Source organism: Podarcis filfolensis, assembly GCF_964270895.1.
Source record: "Podarcis filfolensis genome assembly, chromosome: 15".
NCBI lineage: Eukaryota > Metazoa > Chordata > Lepidosauria > Squamata > Lacertidae > Podarcis > Podarcis filfolensis.
In genome coordinates, this window is record NC_139618.1 from 25,172,852 (window position 1) to 25,193,300 (window position 20,449).

Sequence of the window (20,449 nt, forward strand, 5' to 3'; positions counted from 1 at the left end):
GCTTGCACCTCTCATCACACACACACACACACACACACACACCCCATCAGGTATGATCTTACAACACCCGCTAAAGCCTCCACCCTCCAGTCACCAGCTTCTTTAATCCTTTGAGCAGCTAAAACCCAGCACACCCACTAATCAGTAACTTTTTAAATCAGGTATTTTTTTTAACCTGCAACTATTCTATAGTAAAATAAAATAAAATAATTCCTTCCAGTAGCACCTTAAGAGACCAACTAAGTTACGTAGTTATTGGTATGAGCTTTGGTGTGCATGCCCACTTCATTCTATAGTAAATTCAGCCAGATCCATTGAGAGATTAAGCACCTTTCCGCTTCAAAAGGGGAAACAGTTGTAGTCTGCCAGCACACCTTGTTCAGAGGCTGTCTTTAGCCAGGACTGTCTCTTGCCAAGTAAAGGAGCACAGTTCACAGAAAGACAGAAGAGCTTTCAGCGCCATCGTGCTTGTGTGTAGGTAAAAGGTTACGGGGATTCCTCGGGGCAGCAAACCTTGGTGTAAGAATTCCATCCACTCGTTCGTTCATTCATTCGCCAGTGGCTCAGGCTGGCTGCGCGCGCAGCCTCTCGCGTCGCCGAAAGGTAACCTCAGGCCACGGCTGGGAGGCAGCCCCGCCCATACTTGACGCGCTTGACGGTTCCTCCCTCGCCCGCCCTCCCGCCTCCCGGTTCCTTTTGCGACAGTGTCGCGCGCCCTCCTCCCGTGCCTTACGGCGCTGCCCGCTCCGGGGAGTCTGAGGGAGGTCACTCGCTCCTCTCTCGGCCGCCGCTGCCTGACAGACTCAGGGGAGGCCGGGGCCTCCTCCTTTTTTTCCTCTTGAGGGAGGGGGAAGGGGAGGCGAGGCGGGATGTGGCGCGTGCTGGCGAGGCGCGTGGCCCAGCAATGCGCGGCCCCGCGGAGGGCGCCGGGGGCGGGCTTGGAGGGGGCCCCTTGGCGGGGCCGCGCCTCCTGGGGGGCCGTCGCCGGTGGTAGCGGCGGCGGCGGCGGCGGCGGCCTCGCCTCATGGGGGCCCCGCCGGGGGGGAGAGGCGCCGCTGTTCCTCCAGGAAGGGAAGGCCCGGCTCCAGCCCGGCCCCGCCCGGCACTGGTGCAGCTACCCGGCCCACCAGAAGGTGAGTGGGGCCCACATTTGGGCAGGGGGCCTCCCCTTCGGTGGCCCCGGGCTGGGAGGATCGGGCGGGGGGGGGGGCGGATCCTCCACTCATAGGGACTGGGAGATCCTCTCACGGTTGGTATGGGGTCGGTGGGTTCCTTCTCCCGGTTGGGAAGGCTGCGGGCTCGGCGGTGGCAGAAGACCTGCTTCGCAGGCAGAAACGAAGGTCATGCGAAGGTAAGAAGCGCCTGGCTGCTGGGTGAGGCCGGACTGCCCCCCCTTTCCCAGCCCAGCATCTTGGTCTCAGCCCGGTGCCCTAACGGGAAGCCTGTGCAAGCGGGGCTTGAGCTCAGCAGCCCTCGGTTCTTCTTCTCTCCTGCAAATCCCGTCGTCCGGGATGGTGGGAGTCGCTCAGAAGCATTTGGGGGGCCCCAGCGTTGAAGAAACCTGGTGTACACAAGTCTAGAGCTAGGTGGACCCCATGGTCTGCGTAGGGCGGTAGGGCAGTTTCTTTTGCTGCTATTTGAATCATGCCTTCATTTAGAGCCACGGGGATTGGAATCTTTATTTTTAGGGGAAGGAGCAGAGCTCAGTTTGTAGAACGTGGATGGGCTTTGCATGCAAAAGGTCCCATGTACCAAATCTTGTAGCATCTTTTGGTAGGGTGAGAAATACACCTGCCTGACAGGTTGGAGAGTCATTGCCCGTCACAGTACTGAGCATGATGGATTCATATCTGAGGCAGCTTCCCATGCTTTTGTTATTCGTAATGAAGAAGGCTGGAATCTTTGTTTACCGTATTTTTCGCACCATAGGATGCACCGGACAATAGGACGCACCTTGTTTTAGAGGAGGGAGAACAAGAAAAAAAAATTTCTCCCCCTCTCTGCCCAGCAGAGGCAGGAGGCGCTGCGCAGAGAGGGGGAGAATTTTCCCCCTCTTGTTTTCCCGCTCTAAAACAAGGTGCCGTTTAAGGTGCGTTCAGGCGGCTACCTTGGAAGCCTGGAGAGTGAGAGGGGTCGGTGTGCACTGACCCCTCTCGCTCTCCAGGCTTCAGGTTCCTTTCGACCTTCTCTTTGGGGCTGGCGGGGGGAAGCCCACCACCAGCCCCAAAGAGCAGGTCAGGGAGCAGCGGAAAGGCGCGCAGCAGAGAGGCTCCTGCCATAGCCGCGCGTCACCTCTCCAGCCGGGAGAGGGTCGTGGGCTATGGCTTCTTTAGCCCCGCGCGCGCTCTCCCAGCTGGAGAGGTGACGCGTGGCTAAAGAGGCTCCAGCCATAGCCGTGCGTCACCTCTCCAGCCGGGTGAGGGTCGCGAGGCTATGGCGTCTTTGCTTCATAGGATGCACACACATTTCCCCTTCATTTTTGAAGGGGAAAAAGTGCGTCCTATAGAGCGAAAAATACGGTAATTTTTTTTATTTATGAAAGGTCATCTCTCAGTGGCAAAGCACATGCTTTTCTATGCAAAAGGTCCTTGTCTGCATCACCAGGAAGGACTGGGGAAGACCTTTTATTTGAAACCCTTTGGAGCTGTTGCCAGTTGTTGCGGCCGATCCAGAGGTGGGTGGACTGAGGCTGTTGCTTGGGATAAGGCTGCTTTCTATGTTTCCAGATTCTTTCTTCCCCTTCCCCTGGACTTCCCAATGTTATACAGGAAGGAAGCAGAGGTTGAGTCTAGTTCAGTGTTCCCAGTTTGGAGTTTGGGTGTGGATGGCTTCTCACTAGAGGTGTTTGGGGTCCCCCCACCCCCAGTCTTCTCTGTATTTATTGGTGGTATTTGGATCTGTTATTCTATCCTGCTCATGGGTCTTCCTCCCATTCACACACACACACACACTCTGCTTTTCTGCTGTTAGCAACCCCATAAGCATTGTGTGTGTGTGTGTGTGTGTGTGTGTGAGTAGTAGTAGTAGTAGTAGTAGTAGTTCTTCAGATATGTGGTCTCCTGGCCTCTGCTTCCCACCTTAGATATAAAAAGTAAGACTTGATTAGAGTAACCCTTTCCTAAAGATGGACTCAATTTATTGAAGTGCCCTTTCCCAGTGATGGGCATACTGAGGACCCATAATTGACTGTTGATGTTCATGCATTGAGCCTGAACATCTGCTACAGGGCAGCCTATGTACATAGATCTCTCACTTATTCTGGGACCCTGTGTGCTGGGAGTTCCAAAGTGCATGGAAGTCTCTGTATGCAAGTTTCCCCAGTGCAGATAGATACCTAGCGAAGTGTGCTCATGTTCTGCTTTGGGGCTTTCCATGGGCACCTGGTTGGACACTCAAAAAACTTAGTGTTATAGTAGATAGGCTTTTGATCGCATTCAGCAAGGCTCTTGCATTCTTACATTCTGCTTTTCAGCCTCTTTGTCTTGCATGAAAATGCAGGCTAGGGGGTTGTTTTTGTTTATTGGCAGGCTAATCACTTGTGTGGGTTTATTTATAAGGTCAATATAGGGGCTTACAATCCAGAACTTGGGGTCTCTCTTTACTATGAGGTACCCTGGAAGATCTGTCTGTTTCCTGTATGAATTACATCTCTACCCAAGACCTATTAATAATGGCATTCTATAGTCCTATGAGAAATGAAGACAACTGGCCTGCATGGAAATTTAGACAGATGAAATGGGTTTTTTTTATATTGATTTGTGCTGTTTTTAACGTTTCATTGACTGTTTTTGTATTTTGATTGATTGTTCTCTACCCAGGGGTGTCTTTTTTGTATATAAATGTATTTTATTGATTGGCCCTAGGGTCTTATAATGATGAATAGGATATTACTCCTATGCCTGGAGCCCTATTTTCTTCTGCACAAATTAAGGCTCCTTCTGTTGTGAAGGGGACATGCTGGTGGGTGCTTGTCAATACCTCTTGACGCTGAAATTCCAGGATGGAAAATTGATCACCTTAACAACCTGTTTCTTTGTAGGTGCCTTTGCCAGCTCTCTCTCCTACGATGCAGATGGGGACTATTGCACGATGGGAGAAGAAAGAAGGGGACAAGATCAATGAGGGGGATCTGATAGCAGAGGTACCTTGAAATGTCATTTTTATTAAGTAGTGTCTGAGCAAGCTGTTGGAATTGAGTTCCTAGGAACATCTTGAAGGGATGTCAGTCTCCTTCATCGCCTAATACTTTCTCCTGACCACCTGTGCTTAAGAGGGAGGAGGAACTCGATTTCACTGGCATCTTTTTCTTTTCTTTCTTTCTGATGGTGTACATAGCTAAAAGAGGTGTAGGTCAAGAAAATAGGATGTTTCTTTACTGTAACAACTTTGCTATGTTTGTGAAGGTAGAGACAGACAAAGCTACTGTGGGGTTTGAGAGCCTGGAAGAATGTTACTTGGCCAAGATCCTGGTGCCAGAAGGAACGCGGGATGTTCCCATTGGAGCCATAATCTGCATCACTGTGGACAAGTGAGTAGAGCTAGGACCATCTTTGTAGAATTCCCGTTTTGCTAATGTCTGTTTTAGTGTCCTTCACTTCTCCCCCACCCCACAATCTCTGCCCTACCTTTGCCAAACTACTCCTTCTAGGACAGCTTCCCAAAGTATCTCTTTATCACACAATCCTTCTCTCCATTCAGATTAAAACTCTCCTTCAAATCCTATTCAGCAGCAAAATCTTTTCTAGGCTCCTCCATTGTGTTATATTGGCTAGCCCTCTTCTCGGCCTCTGCCTACTTAGTGATAAAATATCTTAATGTGAGAGGGGTTCAAATCTAATTGGAAGGCCCTTGCCCAAATTCCTAAGATGTATGGAGCCTGCTTGCCATTCAGTGGTCTGAAAGACACTCCACATGTGAGCATTATGTTCTATGTTCTGTTATATTGGGGCAGGTTCTGGGGCTGAGTCCTGGCTTAAATTAAGCTCTGCTTCTCCCTTTCAAGCCCAGACCTCTGCTCTTTCTCCTGTCCGCTTCGCTTGGTCTAGAAACCTTCTGGGCAGGGCCACATCTCTTCTGTATTCTGTACTGCTTCATGCTTCAGTGTGTTGTTGGGACATGCAGGTGTTATTCAGCAGAGCTGTGAGGCCTTCTGGGTGGCTGAGTTATATTATTAGGTATATCGTATCTTTGCACTTCCTCAAGGCTCCTTCTTGCCTTCTCCTAGGCCTGAGCTTATTGATGCCTTTAAGAGTTACACTTTGGATTCTTCAGCAACTGCTCCACCAGCCTCAGTGCCTCCTCCTCCTCCTCCAGCAGCAGCAGCTCCCCCCACGCCAGCAGCTCAGCCCTCTCCTCAAGCTCCAGGCAGCTCCTATCCTCCTCACATGCAGGTACGGTACAGGCCCTATTTACTATTTCTCTTACTGTATCTCTCTCTCTCTCTCTCTCTCTCTCTCTCTCTCTCTCTCTCTGTGTGTGTGTGTGTGTGTGTGTGTCCTTTATCATTTATTCTTCTTTTGTCTTCAAACTTTATCCCTGTTCTCATGCTGCAAAAACAATGCAAGCTGCGAGCTTGCATTTGCTATAGCAGGAGAAGCAGAACTGCCTTTAAAGGACTGTGGAAATGGAAGATGAAAAGTTTCTGCCTTTGGCAGATTGGCACATGTCTTGTGTGTGGGGCAACTATTTACTTATTTATTTTTATTTATCACAATTATATCCTACCTTTCCTCCATGGAGCTCAAACTGGCATACTCCTTCCACAGCCCCACTCATTTCATTCTCACAACAACCCGGGGAGGTAGGTTAGCCTGAGACACTGTGATTTGCCCAAGGTCACCCAATGAGTTTCATGGCCAAGCAGGGATTTGAACCCTGGTCTCCTAGGTCCTAGTGCAACACTAACTACTACACCACATTGACTCAATTAGTGGTATTAGCTGGTTGACTTTGCTCCCTGCCAAGAGAAAACACACACACACACACATTGTGCTAACTAACATGCCCACTGCTAGAGAGTGAGGAAGTTTCTTTGGGTGTCAGAGAATGTCCCTCTACCTTATCCTCTACAATGCTGTAGGAGGAGGAGGAACGACCACTCAGTTCACTGTCCATGGAGCAGTTACGTCCTGTTTCCCTCCTTTCAATCAAGCATTGTGTCATGAAGACTGAGGACTGTAACCACACTGTTTGGCCTTGCCTTTTGGATTGAGGATGGTTGCTGTTAGGTTTTAAGAGATCTGTTCATACAAGCTTTTGTACTCTCTACTTCCCTAGATTCTTCTCCCTGCCCTCTCACCCACAATGACAATGGGCACAGTTCAGAGATGGGAAAAGAAGGTTGGTGAAAAGCTAAGTGAAGGAGACTTGTTGGCAGAAATTGAGACAGACAAAGCTACGATAGGTGAGAAGCTTTTAAATCCTAAACAAATAAATCTTTGGAGCAAGGATGGGTAACTTTTGGCTCATCCAAAGTGGCTGGATCCCAGCTCCCATCCGTCTCAGGCAGCCAGCGTGGCCAGGGGTAGTGGGTGTTGTGGTCCATTAACATTTGGAGGGCTGCAGGTTCCCCTCCCCTAGTTTGGAAGATTCTTTACTATTTGCATTTCATAAAGAATATGTAATGAAGACAATATTCCCTTCTCTCCCCACAGCATTGGCTGATACTGAGCAGTCTAAACAATTACCCTATCTCACTACAGCATCAGGTGCTCCAGGCTTGTTATCTTATTACATGCAGATCTCTCCTCAATTAGAAGAACTCTGTGGATTACATCTTCCAGATTTGCTAATTTAAATATTTTATTTTGTAAATAATACACAATTAACTTATTTGCTGGAATCTCTCTCTCCATAGTGGGATTGTGAAGTTTCCTTCAGTATTGGTCTCCGTAGTGATTGTTTCCCTAAACAATTTATCTCCGCTTAAGGCTTTGAAGTACAGGAAGAAGGTTACTTGGCAAAAATCTTGGTGTCCGAAGGCACGAGAGATGTGCCCTTAGGAACTCCCCTCTGCATCATTGTGGAGAAAGAGTCTGACATTCCAGCATTTGCAGACTACAAGGATGCTGGAGTAGCAGATATAAAGCCTCCGGTGCTGCCGCCACCCCCAAGTCTTGTAAGTACAACCTGCATCTGTGATACCTCTGATGGGGAAATGTATCTGTTGGGTAGCCCCGTGTAATCAGCTGGATCCAAGATTTTTGGACTTTTGCTTCTCCTGTGCAGGAAGATTTTGTTGCTCTAGAAATTATCTCCACATAGGAGAGATGCAGGATTGCTTTTACATCCTGATCAACTGTGTGCTGCCTGTTTTCATATATTTGCAAGGAAAGGGGCTACAAGACAGCTTAGAAAGAAACCTTTCCTATCTGCCTGCTAAATTTTGTTCTTCAGAGGATTGGGGAGCTTTTCCTGAGTCACTGAGGCTGTTTTGCCCACTTCCCAACATATGTGATTTTTCCCCATTCAGTACACTCCTCTCTCTCTCAGGCCTCTTCTAAGTAAGATGTCCAGCTCCCATTAGGACCCTGCATTCTTGGGTCATGCATGTATTAGTGCAGTTCCACTGTGGTACTGTGTACTGGACTTGAGCGGCTGGCACTGTGCCCCATGCCAAACACCCGTCCATCTAGTCAAGCACAGGTTGGGGAAGCACATTGGGGAATTCCCATGAGCCTCCATGTGTTGGCATCTAACTAAACATTTGGCCTTCTCTTTTCTGTTAAGGCAGCGGCAGCAACACCTACTCCTCCTTTTCCATCCCAGCCAGCGGCCCCTCCTTCAGCTAAGGTTCCTGGACAAAAAGGGAGGGTAGTAGTCAGCCCTCTGGCAAAGAAACTGGCAGCAGAGAAAGGAATTGATCTTTCACAGGTGAAAGGTGAGTGGCCATCCCCAGGATACTTTTGTCACTCCACATCCCCAGTTCATTTGGTTAGCTCTTCCATGAAACACTTTCCCTTTTGTGTGTCCACTCCAGGCACGGGACCAGATGGACGGATAACAAAGAAAGACATTGAGTCGTTTGTGCCATCAAAGGTTGCCCCGGTGAGTAGCGCACAGAAATGCAGCGTCTTGATGTTTTTGCCTTGGTTGCATCAAAGTTATATATTTGACAAGGCTAAACCTTTACTGAAGACTACCTCCAATGTATTATTTTAACTGGGGCTTTCCCTCAGAACTTGACCTGAGTGCCAATGTTTCAGCCCTGGGATGTGAGAAAATGGCTTGCAGCACATTCCACGTTTCTGTCCCTCAGTATGCCAACTGGTCAATGGGTTCTATGCCCAGGTGCTTTTTGTTTTCAAAGTCCAGAACTGCTTGCACCTCCTGTGCCAATTTGGCATTCTCTTAGAGATGCCCCTTGAGAAATGTGATGCTAATGTAGTATTTCATCTGACTTTCTAAATGTAGCTACATGGAATTATGTACTGATAAATTCTTCAAATATTTCTGATCACTACTGCAGGTTGTGCATTGTTGGTACAGTATGCATGGATATACCTGCGTACAACTTCCTCACCACTGCCCCAGCGCCTTTAAGACTCCTTTTTTGACCTTTCCCACCAACCACACTGATTCCCTTCTGATGGAAATTTTGCTTTAATAAACACAAATGGACTGTAAATTAGGTTGATGGCACAAGCATAGGAATTAGAAGTTGTGTTGTGTAGGCTGGAGAAAATAAGGAAGGAAGCAGGGTCTCAAAGCTGTTCTCTTTTATATGTGTGATGGCAACATTTTAAAGCTCCTCTAATAGCTTAAAGAACAATGAGCCCTCTCTGCCCTCAGCCCAACAATACTTAGGCCCCTCTCTTCACAAAAAACATTGTAGCTAAAAAGGTTTCTCTCCACACAGCCCCGGGCAGCAGAAGCACCTCCTCTGGCAGCAGCTGCACCAGCAGCTGCCGCAGCTCTTCCCACAGGCGTCTTCACGGATATTCCAATCAGCAATATTCGCAAGGTAAGGCATCACCGTTGTCGCCTTAGGGTGTGTGTTAACAGTCAATGCCTCTTGTTGAGCATCATTCAAGTGTGCAGCCTTGGCTTGTTGACCTCTTAAGGGCTTCCTGTGAACAGGTGCTAGCGATGTTTGTGAAACAGAGTTTTAGCATATGTAGCCTCCAAATTCTAGTCTTGGAGTTCCCATCATGTCAAGGGTGGTATCATACAAATGTGTGCCATGCTTTAGAGTAGCAAAAGGGTAGAAAAAATGTGATTCCTGCCTTGAGAAGTTCACATTTTAGATGCAGGGGGGGCAAGGTAATAAGGAGCTAATGGGAACAGAAGCATGTGTGTTTTTTTCTGGCTGTGGGCGATGACAAAGGAATTAGTCTAAAGGCTACACGTGAAAGGTGTGTTTTGAGGAAGAGAGAGGCCACTCCTGACTGCAATTGGGGAGGGTAAGCTTCTCTGTGGCGCATTTAAACTGTTGCACCCAACTGAAAGCCACCAAGTTTGGATATGACACCCAACTCTTGGCAGAATACGTTGTGTCTTAATTTCTTGTCCTGCTGTCTGTACTTGCAGGTGATTGCCCAGCGTTTGATGCAGTCTAAGCAAACGATACCTCACTACTATCTCTCAGTCGATGTAGACATGGGAGAAATACTGGTGCTAAGAAAAGAGCTCAACCAGGTAACTTGCTGTGGTGGGGGAAGATTTGTGATGGCATTGTAGGTAGTCCCTAAAATAATTGTGGCTTCCTATGTTGTAGGGGGCTGCAGCTCTGTAATGATTTAATGTTTCCTTGAGTTTTCCGTATGTAGAAGTTTTCACATAATACAGAACAGCCCACCATCCATGGATATTCCAGCAGTGTATGCATTTACCGTATTTTTCGCCCCATAGGACACACCTAGTTTTTTTAGGGGGAAATAAAGAAAAAAAAAATTATTTCCCCCCCAGGTGCGGGGCTGGGGCAAGGGAAGCCCGAGCTTCCCCCGACCGCAGCCCCCAGAACAGGCTGCTATCCGCTAGTGTGGGAGAGCCGCGCGACTTCGCGTGGCTCTCCCACGGCTAGCGGAGGGCTGCGCAAAGCCCCAAGCTTGGGGCATGCTGAGCTCAGCGCACCCCAAGCTTCTGGGTGCCGGCAAGGTCTCCGCTAGCCGTGGGAGAGCCGCGCGACTCTCCCATGACTAGCGGAGCGCTGCGCGAAGCCTGAAGCTTGGGGCATGCTGAGCTCAGCGCGCCCCAAGCTTCTGGGTGCAGGCAAGCTCTCCGCTAGCCGTGGGAGAACTGCGTCTCCCACGGCTAGCAGATAGCTTCCTGAAGCCTGGAGAGCGAGAGGGGTCGGTGCGCACCGACCCCCCTCACTCTCCAGGCTTCAGCGAAAGCCTGCATTCGCCCCATAGGACGCACACACATTTCCCCTTCATTTTTGGAGGGGGAAAAGTGCGTCTTATAGGGCGAAAAATACGGTACATGCACTTCTGGTTTCCCACAACATTGCATTCCCAGTCAAGATCACAGAATATGTAGCAAGAGATTGTAAAGTATAAGGGAAAGATGACTAAATCAGAGCTAGTTCTATGCGTTGTTTTATTCTCTACATTATTAGAACTGAAATGAGAAAAAGTTGCACAGTGCTCTGGGAAATAAACCCTCTTACAATTGGAATAAAAATCTTTCATTCTGAGACTTAGGCTTAGGAGAAGTATGATGTGTGTTGTTGGTAAACTGGAGGAAGAGGGGGAAACCACTCAGGTTGTATGCTCTGGGTTTCTCAGCCTGGTTGACCTGTCTGCATTAGACAGACAGCCTGCTCTTGCTTGCATTGCCTTCTGTATACTTAGGTTCACTGACTCCTTGTGTAACAGCTGGCCTTGAATAGCTGCTTTCCACAATCGTTGTAATTATGTGGAATACATGGTTGCATGAATTCATACTTTTTCAGCCTTCTAAGGTGACCCTGGCAGATGAACAGTTTTGCAGATATGTCCATTCTGTCTCTCTTGTCTTTGCAGGAGATGCCGCAGAACACTAAGCTTTCTGTCAATGACTTCATAATTAAGGCTTCAGCTCTGGCTTGCATGAAAGTGCCTGAAGCAAATTCCTCTTGGTTGGACACAGTCATTAGACAGTAAGTGTACAGTCTTTAAGTTAGCAAGTAAATTTCATAACTGCATGCTGGAACTGAGTTGCAGCAGTAGAGAGGCAGCAGCTTGATGTCTTTTTGTGGGGGAGGTTGCCTTATGGTATAAGGCAGCCAATAATGGATTGTGAAAGTGCCTTCCAATTTCTGTTCAAGTCTGAATTTCTTTTGAGTTACTAGGTTCACACAGATGGACCCCCACCCCTTTTGTCTTCCAGGAATCATGTAGTCGATGTAAGCGTTGCAGTCAGTACTCCAGCAGGGCTTATAACCCCAATAGTATTTAACGCACACATAAAGGGATTGGCTTCCATTAACAAAGATGTTGTAACGTTGGCAACCAAAGCTCGCGAAGGGAAGTTACAGCCACATGAATTTCAGGTAAGCTACATGGAGCAGGGTAGGGACGCGGGTGGCGCTGTGGGTAAAACCTCAGCGCCTAGGACTTGCCGATCGCATGGTCGGCGGTTCGAATCCCCGCGGCGGGGTGCGCTCCCATCGTTCGGTCCCAGCGCCTGCCAACCTAGCAGTTCGAAAGCACCCCTAAGTGCAAGTAGATAAATAGGGACCGCTTACCAGCGGGAAGGTAAACGGCGTTCCGTGTGCTGCGCTGGCTCGCCAGATGCAGCTTGTCACGCTGGCCACGTGACCCGGAAGTGTCTGCGGACAGCGCTGGCTCCCGGCTTATAGAGTGAGATGAGCGCACAACCCTAGAGTCTGTCAAGACAGGCCCGTACGGGCAGGGGTACCTTTACCTTTACTTTACATGGAGCAGGAGTGATTTCCAAAGGTGTGACTGTGTTCTGGATTTGCTTTCTGAGAGATGAGAAAAATGTTTTGTAGTGGTGATGGTTGTTTAGCAAACAGTTTCTCAGAGCTACCCTTTTATGTTCCACAGCTGACAGCATACCATACACAGTAGTTTGTCAAAGAATGCTAATGTATTTATTTCCTTTCAGGGAGGAACTTTTACAGTCTCAAATTTAGGAATGTATGGGATTAAGAATTTCTCTGCGATTATCAATCCACCACAGGCTTGTATTTTAGCAGTTGGTGCCTCTGAGAAAAGGCTGGTTCCAGCAGATAATGAAAAGGGGTAAGTTTTTTTTTTAAAGTACCTCTTTAAATAGGGTAGCACCCAAGGGAATTTGTGTGGCCTGGTTTACATGCATTGTTAAAGTATTGTTAAAAATGAACTATGGTTAAACATGCACTTTGCTTCTCCCGTGCTCCTGGTCATTCCATGGAGTAGAGGAACCCAACTTCTTGTGACATACGAATCCAGGCTCATGGTTTATTTATCTCCTATCAAATCACAAGTGGGAGCCAAGTTTTCTTCTTAGCTTCACTGCTTGTAGTTTAGAGGAGACAAAGCACAAGCCTGGATTCACATCTCACAACAAGCTAGACAAGGCATAGGCAAGCTCGGCCTGCCAGATGTTTTGGGACTACAACTCCCATGATCCCTAGCTAACAGGGCCAGTGGTCAGGGATGATGAATTGTAGTCCCAAAACATCCGGAGGGCCGAGTTTACCTATGCCTGAGCTAGACCTAGCTTGTTTCTCCTAGGGCATGGTACACTCAGGTGCATGTTAAACCACAAGTGCATGTTACAGATAGGTAGCTGTGTTGGTCTGCCATAGTCAAAACAAAAAATTTTTTTTCTTTCCAGTAGCACCTTAAAGACCAACTAAGTTAGTTCTTGGTATGAGCTTTCGTGTGCATGCACACTGACGAAGTGTGCATGCACACGAAAGCTCATACCAAGAACTAACTTAGTTGGTCTTTAAGGTGCTACTGGAAAGAAAAAATTTTTTTTGTTTTCACAAGTGCATGTTAAACCACAGTTTATTTCAAATCATGGTTTAACTTTGTGTGCAAACCAGGCCAGTATATACCTGTAGCCAGGAAAAGTCCAAAATTTGTATAGAAGAAAAAACTAAAAATGGCTGGTCATGTTTATGCTGGCTATGCACAAGCTGTGTGCCCCCAAAGGCAGCCCCATTGTTGCTGCTTTGTTCCTTGCTGACTTAATCCTCAATTACTGCATTTTGCTTTTATTCCTTTTTTTTAAAAAAAACTTTTCTTTCCATTCCTATTGATTGGTTCATGGAGGAGATTGAGCATTTGAAATGTGCTTTTTCCCCCACCCCAGATTTGACGTAACCAGCGTGATGTCTGTCACGCTTAGCTGTGACCACCGCGTTGTGGATGGAGCAGTTGGAGCCCAGTGGCTGGCCGAGTTCAAGAAGTTGCTTGAGAAGCCGGCCACCATGCTGCTATAATCCCTTCAGGCCACCAGGACTTTCTTAGGTCACATCACTTCATTCTAAAGAAGCTATTTATATATCTAGTGTTTAGACTTTTAAACAAATGTTCCCTTCTTTATTTTTTAAAAAAATCTTATCTAAATATATATATATGGTTGCTGGTAATTTTTATTACCAGTTGTACATATTAAAATGGTTTGCATAGGCTTTCTGGAGCCTGGTTCGGTTATACTGTATTTTATACAGGGAAATGAATTTGCAAACTTTCCCCCCTCCTAAATAGCCCAAAGTGATTGAAATCATGTGGAGGAGCTCGTGCTTCTGATCGAGGGAACACAGGCCCACCCAGCAACCTGATGACTCATTCTGTGTTCCCAAAAACAGAGGAACCAAGACTGCAAAAGCAAAGAAAAACAAAAACACAAGTTGAACTATCTGGTGGCTGAAATCCCCTTACCAGCAAAGACAGGGAGCTTGTGCATTCTCTCCTCCTGTCCTTTTAGATTAGCAGGCTGTCCTGAAGGATGGAAGAGAACAGGGTTCCCTAATGGTCCACATGCCAGCTTTTTTTCTAGAGTTCAGCAGTTACTCAGATTTTATAGCCACATGAATTCTTTGAGAGCACTTTAACTCAAGAACTCCAATCAGACTCCCCACATTGTATGGCGACATTTCTTTTTTGAAATAATGCTGACCATATATGTTCTTTCTAGTGCATTTTATTAACTTTTCATCTTTTTTGGCATTAAATCTTTCATTTTAAGAGACTGCTCCCCCCCCCCTCTAGTTTAGTGAATGCTGCTTCACTTGAAGCAGGAGTCATCGTTCAGGGAAATGATGAAATTCATTAGGGGCTGATAAACATAAGCCAATGCGGTCTGAACATCTGGATGCCGACTTTAGGGTTCCCTCCCCCCTTCCACATTGTTGACCCTAGGAAGCTCTGAGAGGTGTTGGGACTAGGTGCAATCCAAATGGGACTTGTCCTGTCATTGAAATGAATGTGAGGTCACTGTCTTCCTTCATATAAAAAAAGATTGTGCAGAAAAGATAACCTGAGTGGCTTGTGACCACTGGCCATAATTCAGAGTAAATGAGTTTTGCTTAAGTTCCATTAAAATCAATGGGACAGGTTAGTCATGACTATTGAAGTCCTATTCATTTCAAAATAGGTGCAACTATATTTCTCTGAATTGGGGTGAGTTCTGTAACAACTTTGTCTTTTGCCAATCCCAGCCTTGGGAAAGTGGCAGAATTTATTTGGTCATGTAAATAGTGTAAAAATTTAAATTGCTCGGAATGGTTTTCTTTTGAAATTGTGCCCATTTGCATTTAAGATTGTGTCCACAAAGGGAAGGATTCTCTAGTGGAAAACACTCCCATGTTTGCTTTCCAAAGAAAATGTTAATTTACAAAGGAGGATCATGTAATAGCCAAGTGACGTGACCTGGAGAGCCAAGTATACCATTAATAAATATACCCAAAATTATTCTGTACGATATGCATTGCATTAAGTATTGTAAAGTTGTGCTACCAAATCCACTAAAAGAATATTCAAGGTGGTTATACTGTGGAGATTAAATATTTTTCTGAGACCCATCTAATATTTTGTTAATTTAGTTGCTGTTTTGCATAAAATCTTTTGCTGTTTTGGTAAGAAGCAAGTTGCACTTAAAACGTCCTAACTCAGTTCCCGTCTGGCCAGTTAGGCCAGTTGTGTTCCATTAAATGTTTAAAATTTATTAGATGGCTTTTCCTTGTCCATGGTGCTTCATTGTTTGCTGAGGGTATTATGGTATGTGTGGAACTGACCCTACTGGTAAGAAGGATTGCTGAGCTTGCCTCACTATTTGAATCAGTGAAACATGAATCTTAACTTGTGCCACTCAGGGGCTGGGAGTCACAAGAGATTTGTCACTTGAAGTATGGATAGCTTGTGCCTACTAACTCCGTAACTGCTCTAAATGTTCTTCAGTTATTTTTAGAATCTAACTTAACTAAAGCCTTGAAACTTTTGTGTTTGTTTCATTGTAATAATCCAAAAGTTGACTTTTTTATTTTACTGTTTTTTTATTTTACTATTTTATAAGTAGGGAATGGCTAGCTTCTATTTTTCTTCTTTGATGCTACGGTATGAGGTTGACTAGCTCAGTCTGTGGAGCATGAGACTTTTAATTCCAGGGTTGTGGGTTTGAGTCCCATGTTGGGTGAAAGATTCCTACATTGCAGGGAATTGGAATAAATGACCCTTGTGGCCCCTTCCAATTCTACAATTCCACAATTCTAGTATATTTGCTGCTGCTGTAGCTGAGAAACAGTATGGACAGCCTTTGAGCCAGGAACTCCTGCTTCAGTTACAAAGAGTAATCTAACCTTTAAGATTCAAGAAATCCACAACTGGTAAGCTAAGTCCTGTTTGTCCTGTGTTCAAAACGAATCTCCCATCAACCACATGGTCTTTAAATAGTGCCAGGGAAAAACCTGTACTGTATTTAAGTTTGCACCCTTGAGCTGAGTTCTTGTGAATAGGTGTTGGGACACAGTTCAAACCTAGACACCACTGGAAGTGGTAGAATGTGTTATCTTTTATTGTTCGTTAATTGAGGGATCAATGCAAATGTAAACTTTACAACTGCTTTTATAAGATTTTCATGTAGTTGTTGAGCCATTACAGTTTGCACAATACAGTAGATACTCCATGACTGATAAGAAGAACATTTAAAGTAAGCATTGGAACATTCTCCATTAGAGTTGAGTTTCAGTTCTGTACTTAGAAACATATCTTATCTCCAGTTAGCATTACCCAGCTCTGCATCTGTCCAAAGGGCAGCTGGGATGCCTGCTCTAATGATCCAATGTGTGAAATGCAGGCAAGCAGCCAGCAGACTTTAATATTAACCTATGCAAAGTGTTTGGAAGTGCTGAGTGGGCATTACTTAAACCCAAGCCCACATGCCATGTCAAATCTGCTAACATCACTTCTTTTCAGACACCGGCATTGTGATAAGTAAGACTCTTTTCTGGCTGTGAAATGCAGCTGTTGTTGCTTCTTCATTCACAGACTGTGGAAGATCCAAGTGTAATTTATACTTTGCAGGGCATTCAATCAATACATCATCCTAAAATCGAAAAAGAAGTTTCTTTGTAAATGAAATACATGTGATTGCTACAGGTGAGGTGTGCCAGATGGACATAGGGCTGAAAGGCAGTCAGAGTTGAGTGTCATTCATGACAAACTTACCTCAGAAATGCTTAGGTCACACTCAGAGACACAGTGTACCTCTGGCAATTCAACTTTCAGTTCAATCTTCAGAGGCTTCTCATTCATATCCTTTATGATGGTGACTTCATAGGCTGGGGTGCACAATTCCTCTGGCTGCTCCGTAGTGGAAATCTCTTCAATGAGGCATGTTTTAGAGGGCACCGTGTTCTCCATTAGCAAAGTAAGGTCACTGCTATCTTCCTTTGTTATGATGTTTCTCAGTTGGTCAAGTGTCACTTCTTTCCAAGGTGATTTTTAGACATGGGAATTTTAAAAATACTTTAATGGATCACATAGCTATAGAAGTATCAGTTATATGTTCTACAGTGAGGGGGGGAAAGTATTTGATCCCCTGCAAAATTTGCCCGTTTGCCCTCTGACAAAGAAATGACCAGTCCATCATTTTAATGGTAGGTTTAGTGTAGCTGTGAGAGACAGAATAACAAACCCCAATAAACCCAGAAGACAAAAGTCAGAGATTGATGTGCGTTATAATGAGTGAAATAAGTATTTGATCCCCTATCAACCAGCCAGATGTCAGGCTACCTGGTATCTTCACTGTATGTAACGGGCTGAGATTAGAAGCACCTGCTGTAAGGGAGAGGTCTTGCCTGTAATCCCACCTCGTTACAGTAACTGTACAAAAGACACCTGTCAACAGAAGCAAGCAATCCAACAGATTCCAAAGTAGCCACCATGACCAAGACCAAAGAGCTGTCCAAGTTTGTATAAATACTTACATAAAAACTCAAATTTAAGGGGAAGGTTCCATTTAGTGTACTCAAGTTTTTTAATCTCTTCATTTTACAAATTGATAAAATATTTCAGCTCCTACTGTTCATCTTAAATTCTTAAAACAAGAATATACTGAGGCATGCTGAAACCAAGCACGCTTCTGCAAGTGCCTCTTAATGTGGGTTATAACCTGCATCCTTAAGAGTGGTGTGAGAAGTTTCATCATACCCCATCATGTTTCACTCCTGGTAATGAATTGGGAGGGTACTTACCTTTCTGCAAGGTCTTCTGGGACAAAGCCACTGGTGCTTGCTCTCTCCTTAAGCTCCGTCTCATCCTTGCCAGGCTTCCCTTCAGTTTAAATTTTGTAATAGTATAGGAGTTTGACAGAATGATGTTATATTGCTCCTCAATATACTTAAGTGATAGACGTATCAATTGGTCTTTCATTGTTGGATTATCCTTTCCCTTCTCAATAACAGATTGGTTGTATGCAATATCAAGGACAGTATAAAACTCTAGAAGAAAAAAAAGTCTAATTATTGTTTTATCATATACATTATATTGTAGAGGACAATGGGGGCATAGCCAAACATGAAAGTTGTAAACTTGTGTTGTTTTTAAAAATTCAGTTGTCAAATTGTGAGATTACACTTAATTTTGCTCTTTTGGCTGTTATTTTCCTACTCTTTCAGCTAGGGCTTATTGGTTTATAATGTACATTCCTGTCATCTTCACCCCACCCATTTGGAGAGAGAAAATGGGCTGGAATATAAGGGGCTAAAATAGACCTATAGAAATGAGTACTGTGCTACACAGCAAGCTAAACCTTCAAGGAGCAAACTGACCTGATTTCTCAGATACCTCCTCCATTTTGCCAGCCCTCAATGGCACTGGGTCAGATGGCAATTGGGGTGCTGGAACCTGATTCCACCTGCAGAGGTTAACGAACAATGATTTTTCAGTAGGCTCCTGGAAAAAGAATCCAAAACCAGTTAATTAATAAAGGAGGATGGTTTATTACTACATCATGCAGGCATGAACTAGAATAGGAACACGGTCAAACTCTGGTTTGCATTCTCTGGTATTTCTGGTCTTGGATACGGTCCAGCATTTTTGGATTAACTGAAAAGATAATTGCACCTGTTACCTTCCATCCATTTTGTTTTCTATTCTAAATAAATAAGAAATAAATACTTAGGGAGAAGCAATAGAACAAATATAGAATGCAAATCAAATGCACACATGCCTATTGTATCTGCCTGGCTAGTTGAGTAAAGGTTTGGTGAAAATGGAGGCACATTTTGATGTCTGAGCTTCCTTCTTGCTGTGCAGGTATCTTGCAACATACCAAGATGCAGGTCTTCAGGCATATGTATGGTTCTGCAGGAGCATAATGTTGCTTTGCGTCTTTGAGTTGCTGCTGCATGAACTGGTGGTAACTTTCAGGATTGCTCTCAGCTATGTCATCAAGCATCGTCCAGAGTTGGTTCGCTTTTGCCAGCATATCCTCAGAGTTACAAAGAGCCTCCATGATTGTCTCTTCAATAGTGGGCGGCTGCAGCAACACAAGAAGAGAGTCGGAGAAGACTGTGGGAACAGAACTGTGAAGTTCAGCAGGTGCTTCCAGGGCCTTATTGTGCTCTTTACTCTGGCAGTAAAATCTATACGGGGAGAAATTATTCATTGTGGCTGTCCTTGGAGAGTTCCTAGAAAACCCTCTTTCAACACTAGCCTCCATTCCTTCTCTAAAGAATTGGGAAAATCAATGAGCTATTCCTACAGGACTTGCCTTGTTGCCTTGTGTGGTGGTAGGATCTCTCTCTTACCCCAACACAGGGCTCTCCAGAGATTTGGGGCTACAGGAAGGCTGGGGCAGATGGGATTTGTAATCCAAGGCATCAGGAAAACACTAACTTGGGGAAAGCTACTTTAAAACAGTTGCTTGGCAGGCATGAATGCAACAGGTGCAGCTTTTCCAAACCAATGTGATGAACAAAGCTGCGCCTGTTTAAAGACGATGTGACAAAGTAGCTAAAAAGGGAAGTCCCAAGTTTAGATATTCTACGCTACGCGCTTCCTAAGACTTCAATCCTATCCAAACATGCCTTGGAATCAAATCCCATCAAACACAGTAGAACAACATCTGAGTAAACATTCATGGGATTGTTCTGTAAATGGCTTTAAGCAAACCTGTTTTCTCTCTGCACCCCCTGTCATAAGGGGTAATTATACTGGCCTACTTTGTAGGGCTGTTTGTTTTATTTTATATATTTATACCTTTGCAGGGCAAGTTCCAAAATGTAAAGCGATAAAAACTCAGTAGTAAAATCTGCAAAGCTAAAAACTGCACCCAAAACCATTTCATTAAATTTAAGAGTGACTGAGACAGTGCCCATGAGGCCTCGATCCAGTATACACCTACCACATTCAATCTGACTTGCTTCTGAATAGACATGCCCAGGATTGATACTTCGAAAAGCAATATAAAAAGGCTAAGACTTCCACTTACCCTGAGGAATAAATATTACAGAACACAACGGAACATTTTCCTGAGCAGACATGGCAAAGGATTGCTCTCATAAGGCTGCAATCCTATATCCAACGACCTGAGAATTCAATTTAAATCGGGCGCTGACTTCACAGTAGAACATACACAGGATTGGGCTATAAATATTGTTGGGTGCCTGATTCAGGTGCCAAACACGCACTTGTTTCCCCGCTACCCAGGAGAAAAACGAACGAGCGGCCCTGATTCGTGGCCGTGACTACTCAAGAGTAAATCCCGCTGATTTAGTCTTAAACGGGGCTTACTCGCAAGCCGAAGAATGGGAGGGAAAGGCATCTTACACGTGTAAAAAAAGGGATGCCAGAGAAATATCAACAACTACAAGAGAGCTAATAATGTACAGATCATTTTTGGTGTTTTTTTTGCGCTGAGACTCCCTTGCGGAGGCCACGAGCAACCTACCCAGCCGGTCCGCGCGCGCTCGCGAAGACCCAAGCCGTCTCCCTAGCAACCGCCGGAAGGAGAAAGTGGCCTCCGCCGGAAGCGGAAGCGAGGCGTTCTCTCCCTTTTCCCCCGGCTC

At 45.4% G+C, this 20,449-nt stretch overlaps 2 protein-coding genes and 1 long non-coding RNA gene across 7 annotated transcripts; 2 read left to right on the forward strand and 1 right to left on the reverse strand.

Annotated features, from left to right (window-relative positions):
- Positions 1 to 728: 728 nt before the first annotated feature.
- Positions 729 to 15,105, forward strand: DLAT (dihydrolipoamide S-acetyltransferase). The gene is made up of 14 exons (XM_083588620.1): positions 729 to 1,133; positions 4,040 to 4,141; positions 4,404 to 4,528; positions 5,225 to 5,390; positions 6,277 to 6,403; positions 6,930 to 7,117; positions 7,729 to 7,879; positions 7,979 to 8,046; positions 8,858 to 8,962; positions 9,529 to 9,636; positions 10,965 to 11,080; positions 11,311 to 11,473; positions 12,052 to 12,188; positions 13,249 to 15,105. The coding sequence occupies exons 1-14, from the start codon at positions 870 to 872 to the stop codon at positions 13,376 to 13,378; spliced, it is 1,950 nt and encodes a 649-aa protein (XP_083444746.1). The 5' UTR covers positions 729 to 869; the 3' UTR covers positions 13,379 to 15,105.
- LOC310750837 lies at positions 12,195 to 13,160 on the forward strand. Its single transcript, XR_014542326.1, has 2 exons — positions 12,195 to 12,702; positions 12,941 to 13,160. It is a non-coding gene; the product is annotated as an uncharacterized lncRNA (long non-coding RNA).
- Positions 15,106 to 15,935: 830 nt separating the features above from the next.
- Positions 15,936 to 20,406, reverse strand: PIH1D2 (PIH1 domain containing 2). Of its 5 annotated transcripts, none has more exons than XM_083588927.1 (6): positions 20,332 to 20,406; positions 18,712 to 18,918; positions 18,209 to 18,332; positions 17,633 to 17,878; positions 16,605 to 16,864; positions 15,936 to 16,482 (listed from the first exon to the last, which is right to left on the reverse strand). In XM_083588927.1, exons 2-6 carry the CDS (start codon positions 18,892 to 18,894, stop codon positions 16,339 to 16,341), a joined length of 957 nt encoding a protein of 318 aa, XP_083445053.1. In that variant the 5' UTR covers positions 18,895 to 18,918; positions 20,332 to 20,406; the 3' UTR covers positions 15,936 to 16,338. The 5 variants fall into 5 exon arrangements, with proteins under 5 accessions (XP_083445053.1, XP_083445052.1, XP_083445050.1 ...); XM_083588926.1 differs by having other exon boundaries at positions 18,712 to 18,950; positions 20,332 to 20,397; XM_083588924.1 differs by having other exon boundaries at positions 18,712 to 18,950; positions 19,873 to 20,357.
- Positions 20,407 to 20,449: the final 43 nt, after the last annotated feature.

Coding starts and splice junctions, on each gene's coding strand:
- DLAT (XM_083588620.1), top strand. CDS start 870: ATGTGGCGCGTGCTGGCGAGGCGCGTGGCCCAGCAATGCGCGGCCCCG. Junction 7,118..7,728: donor TGCCGCCACCCCCAAGTCTT/GTAAGTACAACC, acceptor TTTTCTGTTAAG/GCAGCGGCAGCAACACCTAC. Junction 11,474..12,051: donor TACAGCCACATGAATTTCAG/GTAAGCTACATG, acceptor ATTTCCTTTCAG/GGAGGAACTTTTACAGTCTC.
- PIH1D2 (XM_083588923.1), bottom strand. CDS start 19,101: ATGGAGGCTAGTGTTGAAAGAGGGTTTTCTAGGAACTCTCCAAGGACA. Junction 17,879..18,208: donor GGAGGTATCTGAGAAATCAG/GTCAGTTTGCTC, acceptor TTTTTCTTCTAG/AGTTTTATACTGTCCTTGAT. Junction 16,865..17,632: donor CCAGAAGACCTTGCAGAAAG/GTAAGTACCCTC, acceptor CACCTTGGAAAG/AAGTGACACTTGACCAACTG.